The sequence below is a fragment of the Carlito syrichta genome, unplaced genomic scaffold (assembly GCF_000164805.1).
Source record: "Carlito syrichta isolate Samal-C Ts95f unplaced genomic scaffold, Tarsius_syrichta-2.0.1 Scaffold308699, whole genome shotgun sequence".
In the NCBI taxonomy this organism is placed as follows: domain Eukaryota; kingdom Metazoa; phylum Chordata; class Mammalia; order Primates; family Tarsiidae; genus Carlito; species Carlito syrichta.
The window spans coordinates 510,578-525,109 of record NW_007252795.1 but is presented as its reverse complement, the minus strand read 5'-3'; the positions used below and the strand labels follow the sequence as shown (position 1 = coordinate 525,109).

Genomic DNA, 14,532 nt, shown 5'->3' with positions numbered 1-14,532 from the left:
TTGTGTTTCCTAATGCTAGGTAGAAATAAGAACAAAAAATTAAAAGAAACAGTTGTGAGAAAAGCCTAAGAAGGAAAATTTATCAGTTTTTCATATTATGAGAGGTGTAATAAAAATCAACAAAGTATTTTGAAAGATTTTAGACCAAGATGCTAATTAATTTCGTGGGATCACGCATACTCATTTGGAAACAACCCAGTAGCCTCTGAACTTCCTCTTTCTTTGTTTTCATTCCTTCCACTGCTCTTCTGTACAGGTCCTTGTACTCCCATTCTTCCTTTGACAGCAGGGACTTTGTGTATGTTATTATCTTTGTCAGAATAACTTTTCCCTGCTCCTCTTCACCTAGTTAATACTTAACTCCACGCATTCTGTAGCTCTGTTAAAACTTACTTTAACACGAAAGGATCCCCTAGGGGAATTCTTTTCTGATCTCTTCCAGGAGTTAAGTCCCCCTCTCTCCTGGGACCATGTTCCACAGCCATGTCACGGATGTGGTTTTGTGCTAGTGTGATTAATATTTTCCTACTTCTAAGTTCCATGAGGGCAGGGACTATGACTGCTTTTACTCATTTATCTGCAGCACGTGAAAGCAAATAATGGGCACTCGGTACATATATGTTGACTTAAATAAAAGAGCTTATATTGATATAAGCTTAGCTTGCTTATATTGATCCTCCAGCTCAAAATCCTTAGAAGTTTCTCTTCTCTTTACCAAATCTTCACCACAGCATTCAAATACCTCAATTAATCTCTTCCCATGCTCCCATTCATGCATCCTATCATACAGTAGAATGCCATGACTTGCCGCTTCACAAACATGTGACAAGCTTCCTGATCCCTGCACTCTGCTTACGCTGTTCCCACTTCCTAGTATGACATTCTCTGGTCTCTGTCAAAACCTTACTCATCACCTTAAGTTCCATCTTGACTTCTACATGAAATCTTATCTGATCTCTGTCTACCATATCTCCACCAGAAATTAGTATTCTTTTTCTAAATTCATGCATTACTTTACACTTTGTTATGCTTAGTTACTAGAGTCTGTACATAGCATATGCATCTTACTTCCCTATTAAATGATAGGCTTTCTGAGGGTAGGAACCACATTTTATTCAATTCTATAGTGTCTGATATGGAATAGGTACTTAGTGAATGCATATTACATGAAAAACAATAAACTTTTAATGAAATCGCTTTAGACATACTAATTTTATCTTATATGTTAGGACCAAGTCTACTCCTTTAACTCAAGAGAACATTTATAATATATTTAGAGAGAAAGGATGGGATTCCATAGGAATTCTAGTTCTAAAATAGTGGCATGAAAGCAAGCTGGCTTCACTATCCTGCACAGAAAACTCAATAGATAGCACCGAGATTATTACCAACAATAGCCAATAACTCAAATATGAGGATGAGCTGGGCTTGGTGGCTCAGCCTGTAATCTCACGCTTTGGGAGGCTGAGGTGAGTGGATTGCCTGAGCCTGTGGGTTCGAGACCTGCCTGGGCAACTTGGCGAGACCTCATCTCTACAATAAATAAAAAAAAAACTAGCCGGCCGTGGTAGCGCGCGCCTGTAGTTCCAGCTCCTTGGAAGGCTGAGGCGGAAGGATCGCCGGAGTCCAGCAGGTCGAGGTTGCGGTGGCCGGGAGTGGCCACTGCACTCCAGTCTAGGTGACAGAGTGAGACTCCAACTCAAAAAAAAAAGAAAAAAAAATATGAGGATGAGACATTTTCAAGGCCACAGAGAAGAGAAAAAACTGAGCAGATGGTAATAGAATATAACTTCCTTATCTGTAATGTGTCTTTCCCTATTCTTCCTGGCCCCAAGCACACAGATAATTTTTCTCCACTCACGGCTTCTACACTAGGAAAAGTGAGATCAAGGGGGACAACCAGTTTCCCTTCTATGAAGAAGAGTGTAGAGGTTGCTCAAAAAACTAAAAACAGAACTACCATATGATCCAGCAAGCTCACTGCCGAATATATATTCAAAAGAAAGGAAATCAGTATATTGAAGAGATATTTGTACTTCCATGTTTACTGCAGCACTATCCCCAAAAAGCTAAAATATGAGATCAACCTAAGTGTCCATCAATGGATGAACGGATGAAGAAAATGTAGTATATTTACACAGTGGAACATTATTCAGTCATAAGAATGAAATCTTGTCATCTGTACAACAGAGATGAAACTGAGGTCATTATGTAAAGTGAAATAAGCCAAGCACAGAAAAACAAATATTCCATGTTTTCACTCATAAAGACAGACAGCAGACTGGTAGTTACCAGAGGCCAGGAAGCATAGAGAGGAGAAAGAGATGAAGAGAAACTGAATAATGGGTACAAAGATATGGCTTGATAGGAGAAATAAGACCTAGTGTTTGACAGATGAGTAGAGTGACTATAGTTTACAATAATCTATTGTGTCTTACAAAATAGCTAGATGAGAATAATTAAAATATTTCTAGTATAAAGAAAAGACACATACTTAAGGTAATGGATATTCTAAGTACATTAAATTGATCTTTACAAATTATATGAATGTATTAAATTATCACATGAACCGAGAAACTATGTACATCTATTATGCAACAATAAAAAACTGTTTAACATCTCAAAAGAAGATACACGGGCAGCCAACAGACACATGAAAAAGTGTTCAGCCTCACGAATCATCAGAGAAACACAAATTAAAACCACACTGAGATATCACTTAACCCCAGTAAGAATGACCATCATTAATAACAAACAACAACAGATGCTGGTGAAGATGTGGAGAAAAAGGAACGCTTTTACACTGCTGGTGGGAATGCCAACAAATGCAACCTCTTTGGAAGACTGTGGTGATTTCTGAAAGAACTAAAAATTGACCTTCCTTATAACCCAGATTCCCCTATTGGGAATATACCTGGAGGAACTCAGATCATTCAACCAAAAAGATACCTGCACATGCATGTTTGTTACAGCTCTATTCACAATAGCAAAAACATGGAACCAACCATGTTGCCCACGGAAGCTGGACTGGTTAAAAAAAATGTGGTACATACACACAATGAAATATTATGCAGCCATAAAGAAGGACATATATATGGACTTCACAGCAACTTGGATGGATTTAATCGATCATACTCAGTGATCTCTCACAGAAACAAAGAACAGAGTACTATATGTTCTCACTCATAAGTGGACCTTGAACAATTATCATAATACTATAAGAAAGGGATTGGCAGTAGTGGGAAACTGCCAGGGGATGGGGGAGTGGGATTGACTGATACTGATGCTTATTCAGAAGAAAATCATGGGCCTGGGAACCATGTCATGAGATTAATGGTTGAAGGAATTCATTGGCTTGTAAAAAAGAAAATTTAAAAAGAAACATAGGAGCTGTCTTTAGAAGAGCTGGAAGAATAATCAGACTTTTTGCATACTCTCAACAACAGAAGTAGGACTAGTGACACAAGTTTTCCTACAAGATAAAAAAAGAACTTGCAAATTATTAGCAATATTAAAAATAGAATGAATGCACATTAGGTAGACTTAGGCCACCTGCTTAATGTGCCTTCACAATAGCTAGGCTAAACATATAACTATTTTCTATTAAAAAAAAAAGTAACTCCTCTATAGATGTTAAAAGAGTGTTTTGTAGTTATTTTCATCTCTTTCCCATTACTTGCATTCTTCAACTCTTCAGGCTAATATAATTACAATTCAATTTTTAGAATAATATAGACTAATTCAGTAATATCACAACAGGATGTTAAAATGACCCACTTAAAAAGCAAATTCCAGGGCATCTGCTACCACTGGAGGGTTAGTTGGGGAGTGAAGGTCACTGCCGTGATGCTGAGTATGAACTGGAGACTTTGAGACCTGATTAGTTACTGAGAGAAGGGTTTTATTATTTATTAATTTATTAATTTATTTATTTATTTGAGTTGGAGTCTCACTCTGTCGCCCAGACTGGAGTGCAGTGGCCGCTCCCGGCCACCGCCTCGACCTGCTGGGCTCCAGTGATCCTTCCGCCTCAGCCTTCCAAGTAGCTGGAACTACAGGCGCGCGCTACACACCCGGCTGATTTTTTGATTTATTGTAGAGATGAGGTCTCGCTGCCCAGGCGGGTCTCGAACCCGCGGGCTCAGGCAATCCACTCATTCAGCCTCCCAAAGGCGCGGGATTACAGGCTGAGCCACCAAGCCCGGCTGAGAGAAGGGCTTTAAAATCCACTCTGGGAGACTGATGTCAGCAAGATAGCTGACTAGGGATGCCCAGCATTTGTCTCCCCTACAAGAAAGGACTAAGGCAATGAATAAACAGCTAAGATTTAACTGGAGTGTTGAAGGGAGAGTGCTGAAGTACAGCGAGGGAGTGGAGACACACCTGTGATTACTGGAAGCCCCAAAGAGTAGCATGGATGCACCTGGCTTCTGCAGCCCCTTCCCCCCCCCATTGGATCCATCTGGAGTCAAGAGAAACTTTCCACTGGGGGGGAGGTAATCGGAAGATTCCCATTAGCTCCCACTTTCATCAAAAACATCTATAGTTCTTACTACAGAAGAACCACAGTCCTTGCAACTCCTGAGTACACTTTGGGGAACTGCCAGGAATTCACCCGTCTTCCCTGCTCCAGATTAGGAGCACAAGGTGCACACTCCCTACCCCCATCCAGCCCCTGAAGCCAAACTGCTGTAGTATAGTGCTATCTTGAGACCCGAGCCCTTCTAGAGTGCGCCCTCCTCTGGGGGCCAGTTGCCACTGCACCTCTTCAGCACTGCGTCTCTCTCTTCATTCTATCAAACAGACAGAGGTGGCTGAATGCCACAGTCCCCGCTGCAAGAAGCTTGGGCCCTGTGAAGCTTAGCTGTGATTCCTGTCCTACATAGCAGGAAAATCAACGGCTGCCACCACACTTCCAGTTGGAGGAGGAGTCTGGCTGTCCTGCCCAGGGTGAACCTGCCTTTGAGCTGGCCAAACCTGTGTGCCCTCCCTCAAGCTGGGCCAGTGAGTGGCTATGCATCTGCACTGAGGACCTGAGAAACAGCCCTACAACACCCATGACCCCCACACACATGCCCTTGGCCTGCACGATGGCCCTGCACCTCAGAAACAGTCTGGCCAGCTGTCACTGGTGGGCATGACCCAGATCTAGCCAAGCAGCCAAGAGCCCACATCCTAGACCTGCGAAACACAGAAATGAAAAAGGAGACATCCTTTTTCGTTTCGTTTCCTGAGGGAATCACTGTCTAATAATTGGTCTTCATATTGACAATCACGTGTCACCATGATAATTTGAATCGCACTCATCATTCTCCATTTGAGAAGGCAGTGCAATGCATACGAGATTCAACAAACACGTTACAAAACTTTGGCACTAAATAGGATAATTTTCATTTCTCAAGGAAATTAACTAGTGTGGAAGAGTTCATTTGTTGAAAGTGCCAGACAAATGATTTTTATATTGTATTATAGTACCAGGAGGAAGAGACATATAGTTTGCTAGTACAGTAGTTTCAGCAAATAATTTTTTGTGTCAAGAAAGGGATATTTTATAAGCACTGGAAAAATGACCTTTTTCGGAGACCCTCAAGTGTCCACATGCTTTCCCAACTAATATTCAGTTAGAATTAGCCTAAGAATTGTTCTACACTAAACTAATTATGAAGCAAGATATTAATTATGGGATAGGATGGTATTATGTCATACATTTATCATTTTGAATAAAATATGATAAACCAAATTACATGGAAACTAAAATTCTTAAACCTTTCCCTTTCATGCTTATTCATCATCCATATCTTTATCCTCAGACATGCTACCTTCCTGTCAGTTGAGAAGACTTTTATACCCCTCTTTAAAACCAAACATTCTTGCACAAAGGTAAAGCTTTCCTTTTGCCTATTCATTGGAAACCAGTTCCGATCATTGTCTGTGACATGGTAATGCTCAGTAATGAATAAATAAAAAAAATTTTCTAGGTATGTATACGTAAGGCTGTGTGTCAATATATTATAATACTATATAACTATATTTGGATGTGTTTGCAGTTATAAATTTAAACCATATAGTATAAAAGCCCGACAAATTAGATGGCTTGTATATAAGGGACCCATGGCCCAATGTGAAAGACTACAGAGGAGTTTGATACAACTTTATCATGGGGAAAACTGTGAAATTCTTATAGTAAAGAACTGCATATCAGAAAAAATATTTCTGAATACAGTTAAGGAGGCAGCAAGATTGAGAACATGGGTTCTGGAGTCAGAAAGACTTGCTCTGAATTCAAATGTAGATGCTTATTATATGACCATTGGCAGATTACTTACTCCGAGCCTAGTTCCTTATCTGTAAGATGGGGGAAATTAATTCAGGATTGCTTTTAGATTAATGAGATAAAGTAAAAACATTTAGCACAGTAACTGGCGTATATGAGGCATGTAATAAATATCCATTACCTTCCGTTATCCTAAAAATAGATTTTATTCCAAGTCGATTTTACCTTCACTTGCAAACTTGCTGATGCAACTCTCCTTTCTAGATCTTCTACCTGTTGCAGGATACTTAAATCCATTTCCATTGCTTGTTCTTCTACTGACCAGTTCTCCACTATATCTCGAGTTACTTGGTTTTCTTCGTTTTCACTTAATTCAATAATAGCAACTATATTTGAAAAAAAATTAATTTAAAAATCCACTTTATTGTTTTTCCCCTCGGTGAGTTTTTCCAGAAAGTGAATAAAATTCTAGGGGTACTACATACATCTAACTTCACATACATAAATGAACTTTTGGCATGTGCAGGCAATTTACTCTTAAAAGTAGAAACACTCTAATAAAAACAATATGTCTGCACATATAAAAAATTATATAAAAGTAATAGCAATTTAAGAAATGTAAATAGTTACTATTCGTTGAGTAAAATAGAAGAAAAAAATAATAAATTAAGAACTAAGATATTTAGCTATCCCTTGGTGTCTGAGGAGGATTGATTCCAGGATCCTCAGTAGACACTGACATTTACAGATGCTCAAGTCGCTTATATAAAATGGTGCAGTATTTGCATATAACCTATATATATTCTCCCACATATTTTCTCTCTAGGTTATTTATATTGTGTAAGACAATGTAAATTGTCTTAAATTTACATTTCTTAAATATTATTTAGGAAATAATGACAAGGAAAAAAGTCTGTACATGTTTAGTACAGACATTTCCTTTGGACATTTTTGATCTGTGGTTGGTTGAATCCACAGATGTGGAACCCATGAATACAAAGGGTCAACTGTACTAAAATATGCTTTACAATAAAATAATTAATTTTCATAACTAAGCAAGACAGCAGAAATCTCTTTTAGGTACATACCATCCTTATTCTTGATGCAGGCTTGAGTAATATAATCCAAGTGTTTTTGAATTTGTTTTTGTAATGCCTTTTCTCTTATTCCTCTGAGATGTAGCACTTTGAGCAAAGCTTTTAGGTCCTCTGGGTCAATAATTCTCCACCAACCAAACTGCATTTCTAAGTCAAGATAAACATATGGATCTTTTACAAATATTTTGAAAAGGAAATGGCACAATGCAAATCAAAATATTTATTAACTACATACAGAACAATCAAAGATTCAGTTATAATATAGAAAACCATAATAATGAAACCAAGTAAGTGTCTATAAACCATTTCAATGTACCTACCTTCTGGAATAGGCTTTGGACTAGGAAAATCTACTGGCTTTGCCACTTCAACAACTGCAGGTTGAGCTAAAGAGACCTTTTCATTCTGTGGTACCGGAGATTCACTTTTACTTGAAGCAACATTGGAAGTCAAGAATGAATTACCATTTCCTTCTGATAATCCCAACCCTGATCCCAGACTAGGTAAAGGTGATGTAAATGGAAGACTGGGAGTAAGCACACCAGTGGGCCACCCACAAAACTGAAGTCCCATCATAGATACTCCACTTTTAATCTGCAAAAAGAAAACATTAAAAAAGATTAAAAAGTTAGAAAAAAATGTTTAGAATCTGAAATTATTTTTCAAATTTTGAAAAAAATATTCTTTATCACAAGTAGAGGAAAACCAAATACATTAGCAACAACACTGTTAAATTCCATATCCTTATTTGTTCTTCCAAGTAATTTCCCTTTTCGACTTACTGTTACAGTGATAGGTTAAAAAGTAATTAAAGAAGACTTTAACCTAGGCTAGAAACCAGTAATTCTAATGAATCTTGGTTATAGAAAATCTGACATGCTTTGGTTTTCAAACTGTGGCAGGGATATTTTAATTATTCAACTGACTCCCCTTGAGTGAAAATCTTCATGGGTCAATGATTACATAAGGCAATATAAAAATGAGTTACAGTTAGCAGTACTAACCTGAAGAGGTGATATAGCAAATGGATTTAGGCCAACAGGATTCTGAGCAGAAGATGATCCAAGAAGAGGAGCTGGGGCAGGCGAAGGTGACTTAGATGGTGGCTGAGACTGGGGAGTCCCTAAAGAAGCAGTTGACATATCAGCATGGACAAGAGAAGTGTCATCACAAGGTGTTCTTGGCAAAAGGCTAAACCATTGTCTATTCTTTTCAGTCAATGTTTTTAACAACTGGTCATTGGGGAGAGGACTGTAGAACTTCCCTGGACCACTTGAACCAGCATTAAACAGATTATTAGAGTCTGTCTTTTCCATGGTGCTCTGTGTTGCTGTTGACTGAATGCTGCCCACAGAATGCTTTCCGCTGCTTTGATAAGACAATGTACACCCATTTGCACTAGCATTTGGTTTCGGGGTCATGACATCCGACTCAGGCAGCATTTTAGCTACTTCCAAAAGCTTGCTTAATTTGGAAAAAGAGCCAGGTTTCTGAAGAAACAGATTTGTGTTATTTTTTTCTTTAAGATCTTCCTTTTTCTCACAGTGATCTGTATTTAAACAATTTAAAGGATCTCCAGAAGTCTCAAACATTTCTTCTTTGATCTGGATACTTTCTGCCTTTTTAAGTTTTTCTCTTTCTTTTGCAATTTCTTCTAGTCCTACAAAAAAAAATGAAGATAAGTGATTCCATATCAAACCAACACTATAAATTTTATTACTGTTTATCAAATTATATGCATACATTTTTAAACAATCTTTTCTCAATTACCTAATACTCCCTGTTTTTCCTTTTTATCGGTTATATTTTTTTACTTGTTGGAAGATTAATGTATATTTGTTACAAAAAATTAAAATACAAAGGAATAAAAATTATTAAGGGCTCTCGTACATAGCAAGAATAACTTTTAATATCTTGCATTGATCCTCCTATTGATCTTATATAGGAGTTCTCTATATAATACATACAACTGAAATCTGTATAATTTAAAAAAGGAAATCTTATTATACATACAAACAAGAATACCTGTTTTACTGAATGCTACCCTGTAAATACCTTCAAGTGTCAAAAAATATATAACTGCATCAAAAATTTTATGGCTACAGAGTATTAAATGAACTACATCATAACTTAAATAATCACTCTACTACTGATGAAAAACAGCAGGTTCCAATTATTCACTACTATAAATAATGCTATAAATGATGAAGTTTTGGACTTTTCTTCCCTGATTTACTTCCTTAAAATAAATTCCTAGAAAAAAAAATACTGAGCCCTAAGATATGTACTTTTCAGAGTTTTTGAAGTATATTGCCAACTGCCCTCTAGAAAGTCTAGATTAATATATACTTGTACCAGAAGTACATGAGATCATCTGTTTGCCTATACCCTCAGTGAAACTAGATACTATCGATATTTTTTTGTCTTTACTAACATCTAGGAAGTAAAATACTAAATTGTATTATTTCTCATCATTAGTAAGGCTGAATGTGTTTTCACATGTTTATTGGTATTTCTCTTTTGTAAACTTCTGACCCATATTTTTGCCCATTAAAAAAAAGTAATTTGCTGGGTGTGGTGGCTCATGCCTGTAATCCCAGCACTTTGGAAGGCAGAGGTGAGAGGACTGCCTGAGCCCAGGAGTTCAAAAGTAGCCTGAGCAACTTGGCGAGACCTCATCCCTACAATAAATTAAAAAAATTAGCTGAGCATGGTGGCACATGCCTGTGGTTTCAGCTACTTGGCAGGCGGAAGGATCGCCTGAGCCCAGCAGGTTAAGGCTGCAGTAGCTGTAAGCATGCCACTGCACTCCAGCCTGGGTGACAAAGTGAGACTGACTAAACAATAATAATACTACTACTACTAATAATAATAATTTACAAGAACTCTTTTACAAATATAAATACACTACTTTATTCAATTTGAAAAGTTATATACTTTTAAGTTAAAATAGTCAGTCATGGAGGGTCTAAAGTAAAGGCCTCTCTGCCCTATTCCCTCAGTCTCTATTTCTACTCTTCAGGAGTAACATTGGTTAAGTACGTCTACATATCCTGCCAGAAATCTTACATAGACTATCTATGACTATCATTTTACACTATAACACAAATAGAATACTACTATTCACTTTTCTGCAACTTAGAATAAAATCCAAACTCCTAAGCAAGGCCTATAACATTCTAAGACCTGGTTCCTGAAAACTTCTCCAACTTTGTGCCACTCTTGTCCTTGATAACCTTGCTCTTCCTTTCTTTTTTCCGTTTCTTGAACATGCTAAGTTCTTTTCTTTCTCTTTCACTTGTTCAAGTGCCTTTCACTTGTTCTTCCCTCTACATGGGATACTATTTTGTTGACTGGCTCCTTAACCTTTATACCTCAGATTAAGTGTTATTTCATTACAGAGATTTTCTCTGATCACCTTATTTTAAATAGGGTCTCCCTCCCATTCATCTTAAAATACCATGCTATATATTTTCTTTACAGAATTTATCATTAAACATGTTTGTTTATTTTCTATTCCCTCCCCTACCCACATTCTAGAATTTAAACCAACAAGCTCTACTTAAAGGCAGGGCAATGGCTATCTTGCTTATTATTGGATTCCAAATGCTTAACGTAGTGACTCCTATATAATAGGGGCTCTATAAGCCGGATACAGTGGCATGTGCCTATAGTCCCAGGTACTTGGGAGGCCAAGGTGGGAGGATCGCTTGAGCCCAAGAGTTGGAGTATAGCACGGGCAGCAGAGTGAGACTCTGTCGCTAAAGAAAAAAAAAGTATTCCATAAATATTTCTTGAATAATAAAAAAGAGGATAAATTTAGTATTTCCACTTATAATATTCCTTTGAGAGCTTTCCGTGGCAAAATATATAACTGTACTTCATTTTGGCAATCAGGTGAATATTTTTGTTATTTGGGTATATGATAATTTATCCAACCAGTTCTCCGTTAGTGTTTAAAATAGCTTTCACATCCTTCTCTTCAAATTCGTTTCTAACTGAAATTAAATCCTGTACAACAAACTTATATTTCTGACCAGTATAGGGTAACAAGGACTAGATTTATCCTCGTGTATGAAACAATGAAAATCAGACAAAATATATAAAACATTTTGCAAGAAACTGGATATCAATAACAAACATAGAAAATAAACTCATGAAGTCCTACAATTATTCCAACTTATTGCCTTGGGGTAGTTTCTAGGCAACAGAAAATAGGGAGGAGTAATCCAAGAGGAGCTGAAATGAGGAGATGAAACTGAGAGCTCAGGAAGACCAAAGTGGTTAGAGTACTCAGGAGTGTATTCTGGAAAGGAGAGAGATGCATAGAGAGAGAATTCCAGAGACCTGCAGAGGGACCCCTCGAGTATTCAGTTGAATGATTGTCAGCATATATATGTGAGGAACCTACCTGAGGTCAGGGGGGAATAAACTTGAAAAAATTAGAGGTGATAGTGCCAGGTGCTCACAAAGGCTGGGAATAAGGTTGCCTATTCTTACCTACCGTAATGGGAAGCTTCAAGCTTAGGCAGAGTACTTAGAAGGATCTTGCCTCAGTAGTAGGGATAGTGAGCCCTAGACCGAGTACTGCTCTAGTTCTGCCTAAAATTTTAAATGCAAGGCTTGAAAGGATCAAACTTTTTCCAAGTATGTAACTTTACTATGTCTCAGTTAAACAAAGCTCAAGAATATTTATAGGAATTTAAAAATACCCAGCACCCAACAAGGTAAAATCCAAATGTCTGGCATTCAATTAAAATTAGTAGGCATGAAAAGAAGCAGGAAAACATGACACATAAGTAGAAAAATCAATCAATCAAAACTGACACAGAACTGACAAGATAGTAGAATTAGCAGAGAAGGACATTAAATATGAAAAAGAACTGGTAAAAAATTTCCACATTTGATTAAAACTATAAGCCCAAAGATCCAAGAAACTCAACAAACTCTGAGTAAAAGAAACAAAAAGGTACTATACCAAGATACATCATAACAAGTTACTCAAAACTAATTTTAAAGCTAGAAAAATAATCTTGTGCCTCATCTGACCTTTCTACACTTCCATACATTTGCCTTGGGAAGACCACCATCCTTTATCAGATCCAGGTAGACACATGTGAAAACAGTCACAGACGTTCTCCTCACATACCTGTGTTCACAAATTCCTTTTAACTTTATACAATTGATTAGCTAGCAAGGGAGTATATTAATATTTGTGTTTAATTTACTCTGAGAACTAAAATCTCAAAAACTGCTGACATCTATCTAAAAAACAAACAAACTAATTTTTACTAGTTTGAGGCTAGAAGATGACCTCTCACTTGTAGATTGGGCTGATTATAATTTCAGCAGTCACTGTCATCTTTAATAGTAATGGCTATCTTTACTAAACACTTAAACCTCAAATTAAAAGATAAAATTATTTTTAAAAATTGAAAGCATATTTAGTACAAAGAGATTCTTTAATTTTAAACAGTTTTCTATCTCCTATCTCATACAATCCCCTGTTCTTTCCAGCTCTTACTTCTTTGACATGTGTCAATGAGTATTAATAAGCATCTTTAAGACAGATAAAAGAAGACAAGAGGTAAAACTGGGAGTCTTCTTGACTTGATTAAACTACTTGGCAGTAACTAAAAGTAGCAAAGTTTGCTACTGAAAAGAGACTATGTCTCTTTGAGTTTTATCAGAATCACTTTGAATCCTCTCAGTTCACCTAACTGTTTTCACTGGAGCCTGGGGGGTGGGGCGGTCTACCATTCTGAGTTGGAGTGAAAAAAAAAATTTCATTTGGCTCACCTTAGTTAGACTGAAATAGGTACAATTTTCAAATATATTTTACTAAACTCTAAGTGAAACAGACAAAAAACTCAAAAATGTAAAACACTGGCATTTAGGATAAAGGTTGAACAGAGGCTCAACCACAATTGCGTCTTCCCAGCGCTCAAAGGACCTTACCCATTCTGTATGGCTTAACTTTAGGAGAACTTAAATAGCTTGCCCATCTCATGTTGGCAGTGCTACCACAACCCAGCTCCTAGAAGGCATCTGGATATTATCGTGGAAAGGACTAAAGGGAGTAGATTCTTTTTTTCTTTCTTTTTTTGAGTTAGAGTCTCGCTCTGTCACCCAGGCTGGAGTGCAGTGGCATGCTCACAGCCACCGCAACCTCGACCTGCTGGGCTCCGGTGATCCTTCTGTCACAGCATTCCAAGTAGCTGGACCACAAGCATGTGCCATCACGCCCGGCTAATGTTTTGATTTATTGTAGAAACAGGTCTCACCAAGTTGCTCAGGCTGGTCTCGAATCCCTGAGCTCAGGCAATCATTTTGCCTCCATCTCCAAAAAAGTGCTGGAGCCGGGCTCAGTGGCTCAGCCTGTAATCCCGCCTTTGGGAGGCTGAGGTGAGGGGACTGCCTGAACCCGCGAGTTTGAGACCCGCCTGGGCACTTGGAGAGACCTCATCTCTACAATAAATAAAAAAATTAGCCGGGCATGGTATGGTAGCGCATACCTATAGTTCCAGCTACTTGGAAGGCTGAGGCTGTAGGATTGCCGGAACCCAGCAGGTTGAGGCTGCAGTGGCTGGGAGCATGCCACTGCACTTTAGTCTGGGTGACAGAGTGAGACTCCAACTCAAAAAAAAAAAAAATGCTGGGATTACAGGCATGAACAACTGTGCCTGGCCTGTTACTATATCTTAATATGAAATGAAAGATTAACATTCATATCACAGTGTATAATTAACAATAAGCTTTTCTCATTTTCCTTCCAATATTGAATAAATTATCTACAATCAAACACATCCCAAGTGGTTTTGTTTTTGTTTTCTTTTTAAGATAATGAATTTAAGAAGAATGCATCCTTGGTTGCAGCTGAGAGGCATGGGAGCTTTCCTCCTTTGCATTTTCCTAAGAGCCAGCAGAAGGACAGCAGGGCCTTTAGCTGATGTCAATACTCTTCTCAGGATCCTCAGTACTTATTTAGACTTTGAAACCTGATACGTATATCTCCTAGCACTATTTCTAGACCCTAAGGTCCTTGAAATGTTTACAGTTACTCAGAGAAGTTGTGCTTTCTACTCTCTCTTACACTAACCCACAAATACAGAGCGAGGTGTGGAGTATAGTGTTTTGTCTCTTGGAGTACTCTTGTCGCAT

General features: G+C 37.8%; 1 protein-coding gene across 2 annotated transcripts in view; it reads right to left on the bottom strand.

Moving 5' to 3' along the window:
- Positions 1-14,532, bottom strand: part of BAZ2B (bromodomain adjacent to zinc finger domain 2B) — a 406,036-nt gene that overhangs the window by 16,537 nt on the left and 374,967 nt on the right. For both annotated transcript variants that reach the window (XM_021716325.1, XM_021716326.1), the window contains 4 exons: positions 8,376-9,031; positions 7,692-7,965; positions 7,363-7,518; positions 6,500-6,660 (listed from right to left, as the gene is read on the bottom strand). In XM_021716325.1, coding sequence (XP_021572000.1) covers positions 6,500-6,660; positions 7,363-7,518; positions 7,692-7,965; positions 8,376-9,031 — 1,247 coding nt within the window. The remainder of the gene's footprint in view (positions 1-6,499; positions 6,661-7,362; positions 7,519-7,691; positions 7,966-8,375; positions 9,032-14,532) is intronic.